Raw genomic sequence first — 22,575 nt, 5'->3', positions numbered from 1 at the left:
GAGAAGAGGGAAAGTAAGTTGCAAGATGCATGCAAGAAGAAATAAGAGCTGAGTATTTACAAAAGCATGGTTATGATCCTCATAAACTGACCTTGAAGTAAATAACCCTTCCCCATGTCAGGGTTGTTTTTGCTAAACTTTTATTGACCTATGTGTCTTTTCTCTGGATCAAATGGCAAAAATAATGAAAAGCAGTTTGTATAACCTCACATTTTGTAAAAGATCAGCATAAAAATGCAATAAAAAGACGTTTTAACCACTATAACACACTGTTTTGATTTAAAGACAGACAGAGCATTTTATTATAATTCTAAATAGGAAAAAGACCATCTTGTATTTCCTTTCCCCAAACCCTCAACAAGCCTTTTCTCTCATGTTTCTGATGTTTTTGTATTTTGTGTGATGTTTTTGTGAATAACACTCAGTATGTGAGCAGCCAGATGTTGGCAGTGGTGCTTGTTTGTGTGCTGGACTAATGAAGAGACATTCATTTAAAGACACTTCAGTGGAAATCCGGCCATGTGGTTTTTGGTAAGTGACACATAAGCACAGCTCTGATCTGGTGAGTGCTACCTCCAGTTGTTAGGTAGAATTTAGTCATTATTTTTGAATGTACAAAGTTTGAGGTGGCACACTTCCTGAGGGGAAAATAATGGATTTTCTGAAGCCATACTGGGAAGGCACTTTGGAAAAGAAAGGTCAGAGTAAATTTAGCCAAAAGCTTAGCTTTTAGGTGGCTGCAGGATCCAAAGAGCACTGCTGTGTCTCTAATCCTTCAGAGTGCCATTAGCAGGTGGCACATTTCTGTTATCAGAGTCAGGATAGAGTCAGGGTGAAGTCTGGCTTCAGTGCACCTCACAGGGCAGCCAGGCCTGGGCTGGAGGTACCCCCTGGACCACTGACAGCCCGGGGTCAGAGCCTCGCTGGCCGAGATAGAGAGATCCATGCTGAGGGCCGCTGTGCCCATTAATCTTGGATGAGCTGGGCCTCATTGAAATGCATAAATGATGGAAGAGGACCCCAGGTGGTGGACGCGCCCCTGACCTCCCCAGCCACTGTCCAGTCATTATTGACCGGCATGGGTCAGCACTGATGCTCAGACTGGGCCAACTATAGCTCCTGACAGTGATTAAAGGGACTCTGTGTAGTGTAGTTGTCGAAGCTAAAATGACATCAACGTTATTAAGGAGGCATTTATTCATCAATATGGTGATTTAGGGCCATATCAATGTCATCCAAGCATGTATGGAGAGCAATTAACTGGACGATTTTACTTTCAATCCAAATTATCATGACTCACAATGGTCCTCTGTTAAAAACTACATATATATATATATATATATATATATATATATATATATATATATATATATATATTATAACATATCAGCCATTAATCCATTATTTATGCCAATAGTTCTCAACTGGTGGGTCAGGACCCAAAATTGGGTCGCAGCGCTGTTTTCAGTGGGTCATGAATGCATGCGTAGGATGAAATAAATAAACAAATAGTTAAAGTTTAGAATGTATGAGAGCAAACATGCATGCAAATAATCACTATATCCCATTTTCCTATGGTAACAAGAAAATAAATGTTGCTTTCTCAAGATTTTGACTCTTTTTTTTAAAATCTTCTTTACTTGGCACTTGTTTCCCTATAATTAACAAGGTAATTCCTTAAGAAAAAGCCAAACATTCTGTGCCTCCACTGGAAACAGAGTAAAATAAAATGAAGCTTGCATGTCAAGTGTGCATTTTAAATACTTTTGTTATGTCCTTTCTCTGTTCAGTCATGTTTTGTTCCATCTGAGGTCAAAACTTCAACATTTTTTAATCAACAAATTAAAGAGGTTTAAGATTTTCAGAAATTTGGGTTGCAATTTCTAATTGAGGAGGAGGCTAGCCTGGTTAAGAATCACTGATCTGTACCACTTATACTGTTTAGGGGTCTCGGGGGGTCCATCCCAGCTGTCCTTGGGTGAGAGGTGGTGTACACCCTGGATTGGTCATCAGCCAATCACAGGGCTGACAAATATGCATGAAGTCACAGTGACATTTACAACTATGGACAATCTAGAGTCACCAATTAACCTAAGGAGCATGCCTTTGGAGCAAGCTGGAGTGAGCCCATGCATGTGGGAGAACATGCAAACTCCACACTAAATAAATAAATAAACACACACACACTAGACACCAGCTGGGAGTGTGAGAAACAAAACATGAATCAAATTGCAGGGGGAAATAAGACACTGCTACACTAAAATATTAATAACATCTAATTACAAAACTGGCATTCAGTCAAACATCAAGAAACATTAAAGCTCTACCTCTGCTTGGCTTATACAGTCCTTTGGTGTTCAAATTCTCCACAAGTAAGGAAAATCATCAAAAGTAGAGGCAGCAATAAAGAGACACTGACAGATCAAGTCTCTGAGAGCAGATGGAACTTTTCTGTAATGGCTGTCTGCCTGACCTCTCGTCTCTGTCCCTGCAGACTCACACAGTCAAGGTATATTAGCTTTTACATAACAAGACCAGATCTGACAAGACTAATAAGGATGAAAAGAATTCCATACATACTAAAGACCAAAAGTGTGAAATTGCAGAGGAATGGCTGCTGAAATAAAGTGACCTTGTAATCAATTGAGCACAGATGCCAGGTTCGCTGATAGATGTCCCGACACGGGGCATGAGAGGAATCAGCATGCACTTTCTCAGCTCCATTCAGTAGCATAGGCAAGTAAAGGTCTAATAATATCTGTTTTCCTGCATAACCTGCCCAGCTGACGACCAGTGAATAACAACCACACTCACCTCACGTCTTTAACTCGCCCCTTGATGCTCTTTTCGCCTCTGTGTTGTGCTAAAAAGCCTCTTCCCCTTCTGTTTGTCTGCCTCAGGTGTGCTATAGCAGCAAAACTGCTGAGATCCTGCTCTTTACCACTGTTTACCAGCTACAGAACAGAGGGAGGTGCTGTCACAGAGTCAGCCAGACAGCTGACTAACTCTTCTGTTTATACGAGGCACACAGGCCCTTTAATTCCACTCCCCTCTGGAGTAATGAGCAGAAATGACTTTAAGAGTAAGGCCGGATCAGATCAGGCCTTCTCTACAACACAGAAGGTAACAAGGAGTATATAACTCACCACACATCTGCTGTGTTTTCTCTCCTGCCAGGAAACTCTACTATGCTGGAATGTTTGACGAGACACCAGGCGATTCTGTCGACTTCAGCGGAGATAGTGTACTTCCCCTCCTCAGGGAGCACAGCAGCAGACAAACAGGAACATGGGTCACCTTAAACTGGCAGCTTCAGCTCCAGTCTGAGTCTCTGAGTTAAATAAATAATACCCTTTGCTAGTTAGTCTAGCAGAAGAAATGGTCAGATCAGGTTCCCTCGCCTCTACTGTTTCACTTGCAAACCTTTTAAAGGGCCTGTATGCACACAGCAGTGGAAACACAAGAGTTCAGACAGAACATGGCACGGCCTTTAAAGAGAATTTATTACAAAAAAGCTCAGGCAAAGCAGGTTAGGAATTCCCAACGGAGCGTCAGTCGGACACAAAAACACAGACAGATGGGGCTGGTATGTAGTCGAGCATTAGCAGAGAGAAAAAACAGAACATGAGGGTCAGAAGGGAGCGCGTCCCGCATGTGAGTGAGGAGTTATTGAGGTATGACTCATGTTTTCAGGAATGTACAGCAGGCAGACGACACCACCGTCTTCTATGGCTCGGGGAGGAGTGCTATCAAAGGGTCAATCTGTCAGTCTCAGCACTGGAAAGGCCAAAGTGTGTGCGGCAGTCAGAGAATAGTGGAGTGCTTCCTGATGCTGTCTGTAAGATAGGCGGCGACAAGGACATTTCAAAGGAAGTTACAAGGTAAGCTGGGTAATTAACCAGATGCCTGGTGAATGTCTCTGAACTTTTCTTGCTGGTGTGAACCTGATTCTGGTTCTGGCTGTGAGTGATGCCACTGTCAGTCTTATCAGACCAAAACACACAGATGGGTTGCAGACCTGAATCTCTGCCTTAAGATGTCCAAGTTGAGGATAAAATAATGGGGATGTTTTCATATGCAGAAAACAAGCTACGTAGCTCAACAGCAGAAAAAATCCTCTAACTGGCATAGCTGTAAAGAAAATACCATGAACGTCTTTATCTGAATTAAAGTAAAAACAAACGGCAGAAACTTTGACTAAAGCTCTACACAAGGAAGTTAGAGAAAAACCTGACATAATAAATAAATTTATCTACAATCAACCAAATGACTGTGTGACATGAAATGCTCCTTTAAGGCCTGGTCCATATAGTTAGATATTTCTGTTACAGTATGAAGATTTGAAAAAATCATGTACAGATTTTATAGCTCTGCGACTCACTGGCGACCAGTCCAGGGTGTACATCGCCTCTCACCCAATGACAGCTGGGATAGGCTCGACCCTCCTGCAACCTCAAAAACCAGATAAGCGGTATAGGTTATGGATGAATGTACAGCATTTATGTGTAGAGATGGAAAATTAGTTTTTGGCTTGCAATGCAACTGTGCACCTGTTTCTGCTCCGTTTGATGTCAAACTTGTGCAGGTGTTACTGTTACTGCTAACTGAACTTTTCACATGCCCAAACATACACATGCAGTTGCTTTCCTTCTCTGCTGATGAACTGGAGGTTCATACAGTGCTCTTAAGACACAAAACACTGCTGCAAGTGTTGGCAGTAGTGATGTACCATGTTGGATTTTTTTCCCACACCTGATATGCCAACACTTACAAACTAATTTCAACTGATAAAATGCTCTGTGATTGACTGGTGATCAGTCCTGCCTCCTGCCCAATGACAGCTGGGATAGGCTCCAGGCCCCCATGACCCTGAATAGGAACAGCAGTGTGAAAGTGGATGGATGGATGATATGATATGCAAATGTTGTTCAGACCTTAATCTTCAGTCCATGATATACACAATTCAACATTTAAGGATGAACAAATTCTAGTCCTCAAAAAAGACCTTCAAGTGTAAGTTATGATGGTGAATAAATAAAAAGACTGAAGTAGGTCTGGAGGTCCAGTCTAGAACTCAGCTATCTTATTTGTTAATATGGCCAGTATTTACAGTTGATAGGCGGGTTTTTATAGGTAAAATATCAGTGGTATATATATCTGCAGATATAAACTTATATCTTACTTTTTAAGCAAACATCTGCCAATACCAGTACCATGCTCTTACTATCATGCATCCCTAGTTGATAGTGTTGGCTGAGACCTGGAATGAGATTGTGGAACATCTTTGTTACACTTAAGCAGATGGCATTATTTTGACATCTGACAGAAAGACAGGTGCTGAGGGCCCAAACTGAATACTGATCCTGCATTGACTAGGATTGAAACCATATATCTCCAACTCTAAAGTCAGTGATGTAACTCACTGAGCTATCTAGACTCAGACTTTTGATTTAAAAAATGGACATTTGAGATGAGTGGTGAGAAAATTAATGCCTGGGACATTGTTGTGCTCCCTGAGCTAATTTCTTCACCTACACGTTGAATAACGGACTACTATGACTGACCTGGTACGCTCTTCACACCATGTAATGGTGTGTTTTTGTATTTTCATGTGGTAAAATATGTTTTCCTAAAAAATGACCTTGTGGGTTATTTTTGAAAACATGGGAAAAAAGCCTCCATCTACAGAAATGCTCCATTACACATGGACTTAGCATGTGACAATTTTTTTGCCTCTAAAATTCCCCTTAGCTAAACCCTCTTCCCCCATTCAGTGTTAGCATAATAATTTGGTTCTCCTACCCCAAACCTTAAGTTAAAAAATTATTGGGAGGTAAACTAAATACAGGCCAATCAGAGCAACAGAAAAAAAATAACATAGTAGCCATGTGGAGTTCTGGTAAGTAGTGTAGGCTCAGCAGTACAGGCAGGCAGGCTCAGAGGAATGATGGAGCCAGTTGGTGGATAAAACTCAAGCTGAGGTTGGTAGAGGCATGCAGAAACATCTCCTCTGCCAAGAAAGGCTTTCAGCATGGTTCTTTCCTCCTCTTTTAATAGAGAAATGCTGTACAGATCTGATCTAAACTCTGTTAGCTAATCCCTTCACAGGCTTGCAACACAACTAAACCCTACCATACTGCAGAATCATGCCAAAGCAGGTCGGGAGAAGAGCCTCTTCAAATAAAGACATATGACCCAGCATGTGGAGCTTTGCAAGATGGATGTGTCTGATGACAGACATGGAATCTGGCCAATCCATCTGCTTTGCAAGTTTTGGAGTGAGGTGCTCTGAAGGCATGCAATGACAAAAAGAGCAATGCAGAAGTAGCAGTTGAAGCAACGGAGTGCTATAATGCTATTGTGACAAAAATATATCAGTACTTCCTGTAGTTTCAAGATTTGACAACATAAGCAAAACAGCTATGGCTGTACAGAAAAAAATCCAAAGTTTGATTCCATGTATGCATATTGCACTAAATGCACTAAATCACATGCAAAAAGTCCTTAGGCCTGCTCTTGTGGTAGGGTATAAGTGTTACTACCCATTTTAGCTCACTCACAGTGAATTTTCCTGAATATTTCCAACTGCATTCTCTCTTAACCTCATCCCTGACCTCACTCAGAAGGCACTAATTGTTTTTAATAGAAGAAAAAAAGCTATTTTAGCCTCCAAAGGGCTGATTAACCCAGCTTAAGAGCCTGATATGTAAGACAAATTAAATTTTTAAGACAGACCAAATTATCACTTCATATAAGTGTTACTTAACATGCTAAAACAGCCTAATCACATGCCTTACTATCTAGTTGTTGCCATTGTTACTGTCCCGCCCATGAGTGACAAAGAAGGTGAAAAGTGACACTAAGCCATAAATACAGACAAGGATCATTTAAGCCAGCCATTTAAAAATACCACACAGCCTCTTGTCCTGTCTACAGGAGTGAGTGACTATGTGGTCATTTTTAGCAGAGCAGACAGAAGGGACTCCAAGCCAAAAGGAAAAACCATGTAACTATGGCATTCATGAGAAATCAGCAGAGACGGAAAATGTTTGATGGCCAAGTTACACAAGACGTAGTGCGTGTGCTGTACCAGACAGGGATCAGTAATTCAATAAAATGACTGGACTGGCTGAGATGAGGGAACATTGCTGTATTAAAGCAGGAACTCCAGGCTGTGGCAGGCCATCCCACGGAGACTGGAATTACAGACCATGGGAGTTTATGAATGGTGATTGGCTACTGCTGACTCAGGCTGCTCTCGCCACATTTGCCACTAATTTTAGCCTTTCTGTGGTGAAATCACTGCGTGCAACCATTAATGCTTTAACCCGTCCCCTACAGCAATCTCTCATGGCGCGTTTTCAACTGGTGCGCTGTCCTCAATAACACACAGAGAGCAGTTTGTTTTTTGGCACCACATGGAAAACATCCTACAGTCATCTACTTAAACATGGATGCACATTAGCTTAGATAATTACAGAATTAATTAAGCAGCTCATAACCAGAACACTGGTTTATGATCCAAGAAATGGACATAATAAGTCAAAGTTATAACCTTCCTCAAATACTGTTTGTTTTTCCTTTTAATTAATAACAAGGCTGTTTTAAAAATTGTGATAAAATGCTTAATTTTAATATCTAATTGCAATTAATTTAATCTTAAATCACATGTTTTTCTGGGAAACACAATCCCTGTTCTACTTCATCCCAAAGGTGCTTGATGTTGTTCAGGTCAAGGTTCTGTGCAGGCCAGTCAAAGTCTTCCACACTGAACTTATTAAACCACGTCTTTATAGTCCTTGCTTTGTGCACTGGGGGGGCAGTCATGTTGGAATACAAAAGTGCCTCCCCAAAACTGTTGCCACAAAGTTGGAAGCATAACATTGTCCAAAAGCCAAACCCTGCAGAACAGTCCCATACCATTATCCCTCCTCCACCAAACTTCACAGTTGGTACAATTCAGTCAGCTAGGCAATGCTCTCCTGGCATCCACAACAACACAGAATCACCCATGTGACTGCCAAATACAGAAGTGTGATTGGTCACTCCATAGAGCACATTTCCACTGCTCTAAAGTCCGGTGTTGGTGTGCTTCACACCACTCCATCAGACACCTGGCATTGGACTTGGTGATGTGAGGCTTGCGTGCAGTTGCCCGGCCATGGAAACACATACCATAAAGCTCCTGCCACACAGATCTTGTGCTTACAGTGGAAGTCGAGAACTCTGTTGTGTATCCACATTTACGCACCACGCGCCTTAGCATTCATTGACCCCGCTGTGATTCTAAGTGGTGTTACGCTTTGTGCCGGAGTTGCTGCTCTTCAGAACGATCCATTTTGTGTCAAAAATGTTTGCAAATGGAAACTGCATGGCTAAGTGCTTTATGTCACACCTCTGGCAATGGGTCTGATTGAAATAATTGAATTCAATGGGCACGGCCAAGTTCTCTTGTCCACTTACGTAGGAGTGCGTGTACAAAATGACTCAATGTCTAATGATCTCTGGTTAATTACACTTTTCAGGAGTCCAATTTTATTTGCTTTTTCTGTATTAATAACCCCAGTAAGGTTATTACTGTATAAGTGGGATGATTTTCCTTACAAACAAATCCCTTTAATTTATAGTTTGTTTGTTTTTCACTATTTTACCTGATGATGCTTAACGTCCTGATTGGATAAAAGTCTGATTTTATTTTGAAATAAAATTGGGCACTTTTTGTAGATTAAAAGTGACAACATTAGCTTGACTGTGGAAAAAAACTTGATATTAAATAAATGGCAGATTACTTTGACTTGCCCACTGAGCTGTTTGTGAGATTTTTAAAGTGAAATGAGACATCCAAAGGTAGAGCAGTGTTCTTATTTCCATAAGTTAAGTAGTACAGAGATGCTGCATTGGTAGCTTAGTATGGTGTGCCCATATATAAAAAAATACAGTTTATATATACAGAAATGATGTGATGCGAAATTTTATTGTAAAATCTGGCCTTGATTGTATCATAGTTTGTACATTAAAAACAAACCTTAAAATATTTTGACAGCTCTCAAACAGTAAGACCCTTTCAACCTTTCCAACACTTTGGTTGGACAGCAAAAGTAATTTAAAGACAAAAACATGGGCTGAAGTTGCAAAAAAAAAAACAAAACAGACTGAACCTCCCTCTAGGTTTGGTCTTAATGGTTATCTTTAAAGAAAAAAAAAAACAAAAAAAAAAAGAAAACTTTTACAAATTCACAAAATAAAGTCATAAAGGACCCTGAACACCAAGAGGCCTTATGGTTGAAATACTGCTTTCAGTAAACAAAGCAATGCCTCACAGCTTCAGATTTAGTAGTGTGTTCAAATAGTGTACGCCCCAGGCACATGGACCAGTATAAACCTTCCCAGCCATGCATCCCCACACTCTGCACCTCAGTCCCAGGATCTCCTACCTTATCGTTCTCACTGAAATGCAGTACTTCCACATTAGATTCCACATGCCCCTGACATCGTCAGGCTGGAAACTCGAGGTTTGGATCTGCTAAGTTCTCTGATGAGAGGCTGAGATGTAAACAGGACTTAAATGTTCCTGAAGAGTCTGAATGAGAGAGGATCAGCAGTCCTCCTACGAGCATCCACCCATGCCACTCCTTCCTGCTCATTCACATAACCACAAAACATGTACTAGTCCTGAGGAAAAATGACTAATTCTCTCTCCTGGAGGTTGGCTTACATCAGTCACTGCTTCTTTCCAGTTCCCCTTTTCCCTTCTTTTAGTCTCTTTTTGTAAAAGTAGACATAGCAAGATGTTCTGTCTGAGGAGAGCAGACCATTACCAAGTAAGGCCAGCTGCTAAGTGGCCAGACAGGGAGTAAAATCCCTCCTTGCTTCAATGTGAAACGTTAGCGCATGTTCACATTCCACCAGCTGGCTGCTGCCCCTTCCTCTGCAGCCTATCACTTACTGCTGCCACGCAGTCCCCCCTAAATCATCTCTGCTGCTCTGCACAGACTCTGGTTTCCTCTCATTGTACCCCTAATGCAGTGTCAGGTCTTCCTCTGATTCCCTATAAACTCATAACAGATAGTATCTAGAAGAAGTAAAACACTGCATGCAGCAGGTTCTGGATTCGACTGTCTCTGATGCGTCACTTGTCAGCTGTTTCAAAACACAGTGCAGGAGAATAAAACATCACAGACAGAGGATTAAAGTCCTTTTGTTGAGTCAGCAGAAAGGAATGTAAAAGTGCGGTTAACTCAGGAGACATGAAATATGTGATCCACGTGGAAAAGATAAAAAATAAGTGCTGAAAAGTGAAGTAGACTGTGGAAAGTGTTGGATGTGAACAGCTGCAGTCTGAAGATCCTCTGCTAGAGGCAAAGAAGTAAACTCAAAAGAGCTAGGCACTCCTTAATGTAAAAAAAAAAAAAAAAACAGGAAAAATACAGCACATTAGACCTGAAATAGGCGCATTTAGGGGAAACCAGAATGCTACATTTTTAGACGGTTGCATCATTGTCAGTAGATAGAACCAAAATGTTGTAAGACTATTTTTATTCAGGCTCACCATGCTCAGCAGAACAGCTCATGCATCTGATATGAATATGGTTGGCAGTAATTTGTGTCGAGTCTCTTGCTGTCACTGTAGCTTTATTGTAATCAGGTTTTCATGTTTCCATAAATATATGGCAGTAGTACTCAGATCCATAAATCAAGGAAAGGAAAATTACACTTACCAAACATGTCTGGTATGTGGATTTTTTTGGTCTTTTTTCAAAAATATTTATTACTGGGCTTAAAAGCCTTTTTCAGTGGAGTAGAGGGCTGGGTGAGAGACAGAGAAAGACACATGGATAGGACCACAGACTCCATAAATGGTGAACAGGGCATGGCCTAACCAAAGGGCCATTTGCATAATGTAAATGCTCTCAAAATACATAAATAACGTGATAACTACATGCCCAGTCATTTTTTAAACCTTGGTTGACGTTAACATTTCATACTCTCCTTGTCCTCAGGGGTCCAAAGTGGCCTGGCTTCACAAAACTTTTAAAATAAAGCAGCTAGATTAAACTGCAAACACAAAAGAGTGGCAGAAATGTGCAGAATATATATCTGAATGTATCTTATTATAGCTAACTATCAAGTTTTTTTAATTATAATAGTGATAGTGTGGTCTTGTTTATGTAAAACAAGGTGTTCAGAGACAAACAGTGGTTTTCTCCCATATTTAAGCAACCCATATTGTGTCTAAGATTAGATGAGAACAAAGTATGATAAAGGATGGATTACAAAATCGTGAAAAGAGGACAATAAAATGTATTGTCTTACATTGTATTGTTTTGTATTGTATCTTTCTGCATCCTATCAGTTTATATCGTATCTTATTGTTCCGTATTGTATAATATTATATCATATGAAATTGTGCCCTGCAATTTACTGGCAACCAGTCCAGGGTGTACCGCGCCTCTCGCTCAATGATAGCTGGGATAGGCTCCAGCCCCCTGCAACCCCCAACGAGATAAGAACGGGGGAAAGTGGATGGATGGATCCTATTGCATCTAAGTGTTTTGTATTGTATCAGTTTGTATCTTATCATATTGCATTGTTGTGTATCTCATCGTATCAATTTGGATCATATTGTAACTAATCGTATCTAATCGTATCGTATTGTATCAGATTGTGTCAATTTGTATCCTATAATATTGTATCCTATTGTTTCATATTGTATTGTATCGTGTTAAATAATTTTGATTTAAATCATATCATAATCAATCATACTGTCCTCTGTTGATTTGGAATGTACAGTTTGGTTTGCTTTATATCTGATCATATTGTGTCATATTATATTATATCATATCGCATCGCAATGCATCGGATCATATTGTATCGTATCGTATCGTATCATATTGTATCGTATCGTATCGTATCATATTGTATCGTATCATATCATATCATTAGATTGCTTGGATTTATATCGTATTGTATTGGATCATATTGCATCTGTTGTTTTGTTTTGTATCGTATCCCAATACTAAGATTGCAACGGGTCATTTTTGACCCCAAGATGACACAAGGGCAAATTCTGTAAATTGTGAAAATCTTGTACTTTATCAAATTATTGGCATCGTTACAACAAAAACTGTATGTCATTATTTTATGGTGGCATTAGCTATTGATGAATGTTGTTAAGAAGATGTGATGTTTACAAACTGAAGGTTTAAGGACGAGAAATGTATAAGTGGGTAAATATCACAAGTTAGGCAAACAAACAATAATAGCACTGTATGTATATGAACCTCATCTCTATGGATTTACAAAGATTACTTTGAGTTAGATTCAATTAAAATTACTTAATTAGTTGAGTTCACAAGGTACCATCTGTAAATGTTTGGTTTGGGTTAAATGTTGATATCATTAATCTCTCTATAATATTTACTGACATTTAGTAGATTAATTAAACTTCATGTTGCCTTCACTGACCATAACTGTGCTTTCTCGGTCTTAAGTAAGTCATTAGCAGTAGTGCGGCATACCAATGTAAAAAAATAGATAAATAGAAATAAAAATACACCATACTGGCTATATGTAAAGGATATGCTGACACACAGTAATGCATATCCTTACACCAAACATGTGACAAGCCTGCCTTTGTTATTTTAGACGTTTAAGAATAGCCGAGTATTTTCACTCCCCGTTGGCCTCTGTGGCCTTCCTCTGAGCAGCTGCTAAACATCTCTCTCTCTCTGTCTCTATACGCCCGCCTGTCTGTCTCTCTTTGACACCCACCACCATGGCACTGTGATACGTTAGCAGTCAGGAAGTCAGTGAAGTGGTCACAATTTTTTGGCCAAGCTCGTTAAGGAGTCATCATTCATGATACAAAAGGCCAGTGCAGGATTTCACTACCAAAACAAAGATGCATCATCAGTAAACACAAGGGATGACCCTAACAAAGAGTAAACATAGACAAATCTGATTTAGCTTAACATTACAGATAAACCATATAATTAAACTATTTGTCCTCTTGGCATGGAATAGCATTTTTTCTATGGTAGGACCTGGTCCATTCTTTTCAAACTCTTTAAATCTGCATTATGCCAACCTTATAACCATAATAAACACACCCTTTCAAAAATAGAGAAGGCTCATAGCTTCAAGTCAAAAGGACATCAGAGTAGCCAGGTATGAATCTTTGATTCATTTATCTATATTACAAAGACATAAGATAATCAAATGTCAAAAATGGAAATGAGGCCCAACATAGTGGCATTACCATTGCAAAACAAACACTTAAAAAAATGAAGAGGTTTGCACAGGTCTTTAATTCTAATCTCATTGATTTACTGCATTAAACTTCAACTGTTTTTATGTTGTCGCTGTTGTTTTGTGCCAGAAAGTGCAGAGCTATGGCAAATGCAAAAAAATGCAGATGCAAAGCAAAAACTGCACTTATTGCCATAATTATATATTTGTAGCTGTTCTGGGATCCCCCTGCCCTTCCACGAGCTTATGTGGAAAGCACCAAGCAGAAACAGCACACATTCTCACTCTTCCTGCACATACAAGGACATCCTGAGACAGCGAGAAGAGCTGCAACAAATCTAGACCAGAGCAGGGATTCGCAACAACAGAGTGACATTGATTAGGTCAGTTGGAGAATAAAAGAGGAGCTGGGGCGGAGGAGAGTTGCCAAAAGCAGTTTGCAGAGGGAGCAGCAGAGTAGCAGGCTACAGCAGCTTAAAAAAAGGCATCATGAGTACGATTATATGGCAGTGCTGGACTCTGTTGCCCTCCTGAACTGATGCTGTATGTTCAGTTTCTTGTTAGATTTGCTCATGAATTGAATGAAATGCTCCAATTGATGTCATGTAATTGGGCTTCAACGTATTTATTGTCACAAATCTCTCTCTCAACAACAAGGTATGGTTGTAAACCTAAGAATAAAATGGGCCGTGGATGTGACAACACAGACACAAAGTTAGAAATATCAGGTTTGTTTGTGCTGTTTGCTAATGTTAGCATCCAAGCAAGGTTGTTCAAAAGGGGGGATAAAAGGGAGAGCATTCGGGGGCCCAGCCTCAATGAGGATCCATGGAGGTCAGCAAAACCATGGTCCATTGTAAAGTAAAGCTGTGATAACTAAAATTTAACCCGAATAAAAACACTCCTCTCAAAGCAACAAAAACTGAATTTCACTTATTTATGCTGCAGTACACTAAAGCCCTTTTCAAAAGGAAAACGTTTTTTTCTTAAAACAAAATTGCCTTTGGTTTTTACTGTTAAGAAAATGGATGGGCATATTGAAGTAAACCATTTGGAAAGCAGTGTCTGACTTCAAAGCTAGGCCATGATGTGCACAGACATCAAGATGCCAGAAATTGCACAAAAGATGACGACAACTAAAAGGAAATTTATCAAATAAGTATGAAAAGAAGTATAAATGGTGAAAAAGTGGCAAGCATTTGGCTGAAAGTGACAAAAGAGGCAGAAAAAGGGGTAAAGTGGCAAAAATGGGTTTGAACTGCAAAAAAAAAAAAAAAAAAAAAAAAATGGACATAAAGTGTGAAAATGGGTAAGAGGGGCATAAAAATTAGCATAAAGTGGCAAAAATTGGCATCAAATAGCAAAAATTGGTTGAGAATCAAAACTGGCGAAAATGAGAACAATGGCGTCCAGTTGGCAAAAAGAAGTCAAACGGGAAACAAGTGGCAAAAATGGGTAGAAAGCAGAATTGGTTAAAAGTGATGAAAGGGTGAAATTTAGCAAAAATTGGTTGAAAGTGATGAAACGGGTTGAAGTTGGCAAAAAAGGGAGGAAAGTGGCAGAATAATGTCATTAAAAGTGGCAAAAAAGTAGCATGAAAGGGGATTTTTTTGCAAAAATGTGTTGAAGTTGGCAAAAAGGGAGAAGCAGCAAAAATTGGTTAAAAGTGGCAAAAAAGATGTTGTAAAAAATCTGCAGTAGAGTGGTTAAAAAGGGTCACAAAAGTAGCATGAAAAAATAGTCACTTTCAGCTCGAAAATGAGGTAACTGTTAGCCAGGATGCTAGCACCATTGCTATTGATCTAACACACATGCTTTGATATCAATAAATAATAAATGGGGAGGGCCCAGTCTCTGGGCTTTTGAGGGGCCCAGCCAATTCTGTGGGCAGCCCTTCATCTAAGTAAAACTTTAGCTCTGCAATCTGGTGAGATTTATTTGCTGCCATTCATAGACAGGCGGACTTTGGAAAGTCTTTCCACCCATTCTAAGCCCAAGTGACTTGATTTCTGAGGAGAACTTTAAGACGCTTTACTGATGCTCTGTGTAATTCACCTAGTGAGCACCTCTACTGATGTAACTCTAGTGGACAGGTAAAAAGGTCAGTATTAGTCTAGTGAGACTGAAGATAGTGAGCCAGAATTTGCAGAATGAGCTATGATAACAACAGCAGAGCCTCAGTAGATACATTTTTAATGTTAAAGTCTGGCCGTCAACTGATTCATGTTAAATATTTGGAAATCTCCATTAACCAGTGCATTCGGATCTCTGAAGTCAAGAGGGGCTAGCCATTCAGATTGATTCATCTTTATATCAGTAACATGTACCCAGTAAAATTCCACCATGAGGACTAGAAGAACTGGGGATTAGCTTGCTGATTGTCCAATCAGTGTGAAAATAAACGCTCTATATCTGAGCCACAAACAGCAAAATGGCATCCATGGAATTAAAGCCTGCACAGAAACATGTTGCAGTAATTTGCTCTTGTTTTCACTCTGATGTTTTCCTTTTATAGAAACCCGAGCCAGCACTTTTATCTTTACCCTGAAATGAAGCCATTGGACCATTTCTTCCTCTCTTCACTGACTTCTTCTTTGGGCAAAATGCATTAGTCATCCTTTTGCATTGCACAACTGTTAGTAAAAGATACAGGCATCAAAAGATGGAATTGAAAAGATTGTATTGGTTTTTAATTTTTTATGTAAGGTTAATCCCTTCCCTGATTATGCCAAACGCATTGAAGAAACGAGATTAAACCCAGCTGAAATGCAGCCGACATAATTAGTACGTAATACAAACTAATCAGCGGAGGGAGCATCTGTACTGCTGCGCACAAGCTCTGATTTAAAGTAACTGCGGCTTAGAGTTGCGCTGACACGCTTGTACACATCCACGCAGCAGATTGATTTGACAGGGACTACAAACTTTGATGTTTCCATTTCACGGCAAGATGAAAAATCACACAGTGGCTGATATCACACTGACCGCTACAAGGCAGATCTGCCACTGGGTAGTGAAGAGTGGGCTGAGCTCCCTGCAGCACTCGGTGTGGACGAGCTGCTGGCAGAATATCACAAAGCTCATTGTCAGTGCATGCTCTGAGGACCAGCTCATTCACAAGTCTGCACATGGTTTTGCCCATAAATGAATGTAATTAGCAGTCTGGTTCAGACACCACAGTCATTTTCAGACAAATCTAAAACATTTCTCTACATCATACTTCTGTGGATTGTTTACTGATTTATTCTACAGCATGAAGAAAAAAAAATCACTCATTCCCATTACTTGGGTGAGCTGGTGCAGATCCTGTACGCCTCTGGACATATCTGAATTTTATCTGCATTTGCAAAGACTGCTGGGATGAGACTGGTAAAGACTGGACCTGCTGCATGCCTTTAGAAAGCTGTTTGATGTTCTGATTTGGTCCTCAGCGCCCTCCAGTCCACAATGAGTGTGGAATATTAAAGGCCATGGCTCTGTCTGTTAACTTCAGATTAAAAAAAACACTGTAATCAGATGAATCCTTGATGAAAAAGGGCAAAGCCCTGATCTTAGTGCTGGGAATTGAAATGCATAAAGGAACGGCTTTTATGTGCAATTATTCTGTCAAGAGTTAGTAGCGGTATACGGAGGGGCTCAGGTCACGTCTGCCTGGGGAAAAGTGGATGAGGAGGTAGAATGGACTCAGTCGGTGTGAATGATAATAGGGTGAGGAGTGGAAATGGAGGGCTGTCTTCACTGCTGATGAACTACCGTGTTTGGACAGTTTGATGTGGGCCAATGACCCGAAACAAAAGAGCTGGTAGAGCTCTATTGAGTTTTTCACCTCGCTGTATTACCTCCAGCACATTCACAGGTTCTAGTCCCTCCCTGTCACCATGTTAACCATTAATGTCAAGGAAGCTATTATAACACAGGTAAACCCATTAAGAGAAAATCACCAGGGACCAGAAAAGGACAGATTACCAGGCAGTGGGGGTCACTAATCTAGCTATCTATCTATAATTCTGTCTATCCATCTGTATATCCATCTGAAGTGAACTCAGCCTTATGAAATGACACCTAAATAATTCAGCAGTGAGATGTCTGTTTTGAGACAGTCCTCATGGTTTTGACTCATCAACAAAGCTCACTGCACACAAAAAAATTGTACTCAAAATATTAGGATGACAATATATCGTCACGTGCATCTTGAAGTAGATGCCTGACTGCATCATCAGTGCATGCTTCAGATCAAAACAAACTGCTGGTGATATGGATGAGAAAGTCTGTTCCCTGCCAGGGAGACAGAAAGCAATGATACCCCCATTCTGACAACTTCCTTTTTTATAGTTTTTGTCGATATTTAACGCACATTTTAAAAGCCAAAATGGCCCCAAATGAACAATTGGGAGCCAAAATACTAGCTCTGAAAAATAGAGATTTCAACAGGTGACATGTGATGGACTTCAGCTGTAGAAACACAAGTAGGATAGGGGTTAACCATGCCAAAATTTGCTAAACTGCATCGAACCAAACAGGACTGCTTGTTGGAAACAGGCTATATGTGTGCTACATCAGACAAAGGCTTTTTATCTATGTCTGATGCTGTTTCGCTGTGAACATTTTAAACTTCATACCTTAAATCTCAATCCAGGCTGGCTGCAGACAGTCTCTGACGGCTCCTTCATATGAGACGCTGTCGCGGTCAGGACAGTAGTGCCGTTATTTGCTGGTAAAACATATTTCTGGTTTTAAATCTTTTCTAAATTCATCTTTATTCATTAACAAAGTTTGGCAGTTGCATTCATGCAACAACCACATTGCAAACATTACGGACTAAGCAACATTTCATAAATGAAACATAAAGGTCAGAGGTCATACAACCAGGATAAAATCATATATCAGCTTGTTTAAGAAATAGATACACGAATGGTGGCTCACTTTAGCTCAGTTAGCTATAGCTAAAGCTAAGACGGCTATGCTAGCTGTGCTAGTAACATTACTACATAAGCCAATGTAGCTAAGTAAGCTTTAGCAAAGTGACACATAGCTAAAGCTAACTGATGTAGCTAAAGCTAATGTTGTTATGTAGATAACTCAGTTTAGGTAACATGGCTGCTTTGTGAGTTAAGCTTTAGCTATGTTAGCTAAGTAGTTTATTTAGCTGTGTAGCTACGTAGGTTAGACAGTTAACAGAGTAACATAAGCTATGTTTGCTACGTTAGAATGTTTTCATGGATGATGAGCGAATTTCCTGTAAACTGACTGTTTGCTTGCTTTATCACACTTTTAGTAATAAGGCTTTTTTGGTCAGGTTTTTACGTTTTTAACTTTTGGGATGCTAACCGTTATCGTAACACTTACCCTTAACAGGAGTTTATTCAGATTTTATTTTGAAAGGTTTAGCATGTACATCCATTCTGACAGCGACAGCATCTCATGGTCTGTGAGGGGGGCTGTCAGAGAACTATGGTCTACAGCCAGACCCCTATCTAATATTTCCCTTCACTTTTCCCAATTTTAGCGATAGACACAACTGTAAACATTGCAGAAATGTTGGTATTTTGAAAGCACTTCTTGGGCAAAAACAACTCCAGCCCACTTGTTCTTCAATGCAAAATATCACCATCTTCAAACATTTTGTATTATTTTGTGATGAAACTAGTGACCCAGACAAATTCACAACACTGACAGCATAATATTAGTGAAATTATGATTGCATACTAACATGAGATTATCAACAAATCTACCATCAAAAACAGCCAAAGCTGATAAAAATCTTATGAGTTTTGGTCATAAACCAAAAGCGATGGAATTTTAAAACAGATTATCAAAGTCCATAACAAATATTCTAGTTTTGACATGATGACTTGGCAAATTATGACTTAAGTGGCAATATGGCAAGTTTGAGGCAATTTTCTGTCCAAACTGAAATCATGGTGGCATAGGCAGAAAAGTCAGCGGATCATTGAGGTTTGTAGGATATATTATTGACTGAGTGTCATGGACATGTGGAGCAAAATGTTTCCTCATTCCATCATTCCACTCTGGAGAAATTTTAGCCAATGTGCTTAGTAATGTCCATTTACAGATTATTAAAGAAGGGACAATTCAGGGGAACTCAAAAGCATTTAAAATCATTGGTTGATGATTATCACCCTTGACTTATCCAATGAACCAAAATACATCTTCAGCAATGACTAGGATCTAGAATGACTTGTCAAAATGAGAGCACAGCAAAAATGAAATAAAATTGCACATTAGTCTGTACAGATTGAAGAATAGAGGTTGTAAATCCAATCAGATGAGCACTGATGTTTGTGTTTCCAGCTTAGATTACTACAACTGGATGATGTTAGTTGTAAATTTGATTAATATTATACTCATATATTTTCATGTCCAAGTGTGAAAGAATTACAAGACCAAATGCAAACTGATCCTGATTTTCCAGTTGAACAAACCAAACACAAATATGAGCCTGTCCATCCTTTGTGTCCAAACTCAAACTGACCTCAGCACCCGACTGAATCTGCTGCCTGGCTCACAAAACATTTCAGAGCCTCAAACCAAATGAACACTTTCCCTTTCCAGCACAGCAAAGTTTGGCTCATCTTCAAGCCTAATGAAATGGGTCTTCACCGTCCAATCACCGGCTGGTATTTAAATGGAAAACACACGCGTGTTAAGCTGTAGAGTGGGGGGACGTTTTTGTCTTCACCCCCCATGAGACGTGGCTGTGTAGAACAGTGGGTGGGGGAGGGGTGGGCTCATGAATAAATATGGCCTGGAGAGATGCTCCTCTTTATATCATATAGCTCCCTTTTTGACTACTACTCTGTGAACCAGACCAAGAGTTTATTCACTTCAACTGGTCCCATGGGTGCCTTTCTCATTTCTCAAAGAAAATGAGATGGCTTGAAAGATCATTTTAGCAGATTCTCCTTGAATCTGTGCCTGAGTGTGAAACTTATTTTGGACTGTATAGCCTTACATTGTAAATCTAGTTCTCAGTTGATGTAATTGACACATTGCTATTGTTTTAAAGATCCACAGTCTTGGGAAACAGTAATTTAACAGCTTTTGGTTGGCTTTATTTCATTTTAAGCTGCTGCAGGAAATTGATTTCTCTGTATTTTTACTGTGATTTTTTTTGGGGCTCAAAGACACATGCTGTATTTATGATTCTCTTTGATCATCTTTACTGATCTCTTGTCAGCTTATTTTTACCTTTACAAAATAAAATCATAGCTCACTTCCTTAAAAAAGTGAATTTATTGACAGAGTCAAATCTTTTGGGCTGTGTGAGCAATATTGTGGGCCAGATGTTTGTGTTTTGATGATATAGGCACATCTGAAGCTTTATTTTGAAATGTATTAGTTATCAAGCAACATTACATGACCATTTACCCACAGGTCACTTAATTAGGTACACCTCTTCAGCTACTTGTAAATACAAATATCTAATCAGCCAATCACAAAGCAGCAACCAGTCCATTTAAGCATGTAGATGTGGTCAAGAATATCTGCTGGAGATCACACTAAGCAGCAGTTAGGGGAAGAAATGTGATTGAAGTGACTCTGGATGTACCAGACAGGCTAGTTTGAGTATTTCTCACTGGGATGTTCTCCCACAACCATCTCTGGGGTTTACAGAGAATCGCCAAAAAAGAGAAATGAGTGGCACGGCAGTTCTCTTGGCCAAAGTGCCATGTTAAAGCCAAAGGTCAGAGGAAAATAGCCAGACTGGTTTGAGCTGAGAGAGAGGCTAAAATAACTCAACTACTTACTACTACTTACTTACAACTAAGGTATGCAGACGAGCATCTCTGAACACACAGCACATCAAACTTGAAGCAGATAGGCTGCAGCAGCAGAGGACCACACAGGTGCTAAAGTTCACACAGACTCACTCAAAAATGGGTTAGATGGGCAGAACAATACTGTGAAACGCTGCCTGTGTCAGTACAGAAGACACATTATTTCTCAGTACAATACATTTCCTATTTAATAAGGGTTTGTTTCATAAACAGTCTGGCAGCTACATTCATGAAATAACCACAATGCAAATATTACAGTCAAAGCAACAATTCATATATAAAACAGAGAAAATGTCCCATTTTGGAAATGGCTTGCTTTAGCTTCATTAGCTTTACCTTAAGCTAATGTAGCTAAGCAGCTACATAGGTAATGTTACTGCATAAGCCAATGTAGATACGTTAGCTTTAGCAATGTGGGCTTTAGCAAACGTAGCTAAAGCAAACATAGCTATGTGAGCTATAGCAATGTGCCCGTTAGCTAACATAGCTAAAGCTAACAGTGTTATACTGTTATAACCGTGTTATACTGCTCTGTAACATAGCTCAGTTGATTTAGCAAATGTAGCATAAGCAAACTAAGAAGCAGGCGTTAGGTTTGTTAGCTTTAGTCTTAGCTATGTTAGCTGTGTTAGATAGGACAACCTTTATGTAGACTGTTTACTCTGCTATATTAAATGGTTTGTAATCAGGTTTTACAGGCCAGGGTTTTGTCTTTTATTTTTGGGTATCCTACCCTAACCTTAAGCATAACCTGAACAAGAAGTTAAGTCCGATTTTGTTTTGAAAGTAATAACGTGTACTTCTGTTCCGACAGAAATGCAAGAGGGGCCATCAGAGAAGTATGGTCTGAAGCCAGACCACTCTCTACAATCTCACTTTAATTTCAGGACACATAAGTAGTTGGTGCCATGTGATTGGCTGATTAGGTATTTTCATCAATGAGCTTTTGAACACATGCATGAAGTGAAGTAGAAACCACATAATCCAGTCACATTGCTTTAATCAAAAACCTCAGATGAATAAAGCAGAACAGTGCACAGATGTGTTTCAGACTTGGCACCTCTTAAGTGGATTACCATTAGAATCTAAAACAAGTTAGTCATCAAGTCACCATCACAGCTGTGACATGTGCCCTTATGATAAAACTGTAAAATCACCAGAAAAAACATAACAGGAATCATAAAAGGAAGACCCCACTAATTTCACAATTCACTTCTAAAAAGGTCACTTACCACTAAGGCTGAGCAATTAGTCAAAATGTAGAACAAATCTCAATATGGCCGACTGCAATTCTCAAACCACAGAAGTTGCAGTTTTTCTTTAACCTGACTCATGTGAAAATACAACTTTAATGCATTTCTTTCAATCACAAAAGTTAAGCTCTACACATCAAACTAACATTCAAGCGCCAATTTTTCTAGAAAAGTTTACAGAAAAATCTTACTTTCCTGGTTTAATTTTTTTTTAAGAAAATGGAAATAATATAAAAATTATAGTTCACTTCAATACAACAACTCACATCAAATTT

General features: G+C 39.5%; 1 protein-coding gene across 3 annotated transcripts in view; it reads right to left on the bottom strand.

Annotated features, from left to right (window-relative positions):
• The window catches only part of iqsec1b (IQ motif and Sec7 domain ArfGEF 1b), a 356,990-nt gene that overhangs the window by 103,881 nt on the left and 230,534 nt on the right, over positions 1-22,575 (bottom strand). The window contains exon 1 of one of the 3 annotated variants that reach the window (XM_041815666.1): positions 9,435-9,791. The exons of the other annotated variants lie outside the window; for them this stretch is intronic. Coding sequence (XP_041671600.1) covers positions 9,435-9,481 — 47 coding nt within the window. The 5' untranslated portion in view covers positions 9,482-9,791. Of the gene's footprint in view, positions 1-9,434; positions 9,792-22,575 lie in introns of those variants that run through there. 3 annotated transcript variants of the gene reach the window in all.

Source organism: Cheilinus undulatus, linkage group 3, assembly GCF_018320785.1.
Source record: "Cheilinus undulatus linkage group 3, ASM1832078v1, whole genome shotgun sequence".
NCBI lineage: Eukaryota > Metazoa > Chordata > Actinopteri > Labriformes > Labridae > Cheilinus > Cheilinus undulatus.
The sequence above is the reverse complement of the archived record's forward strand: the minus strand, read 5'-3'. Positions and strand labels throughout refer to the sequence as shown.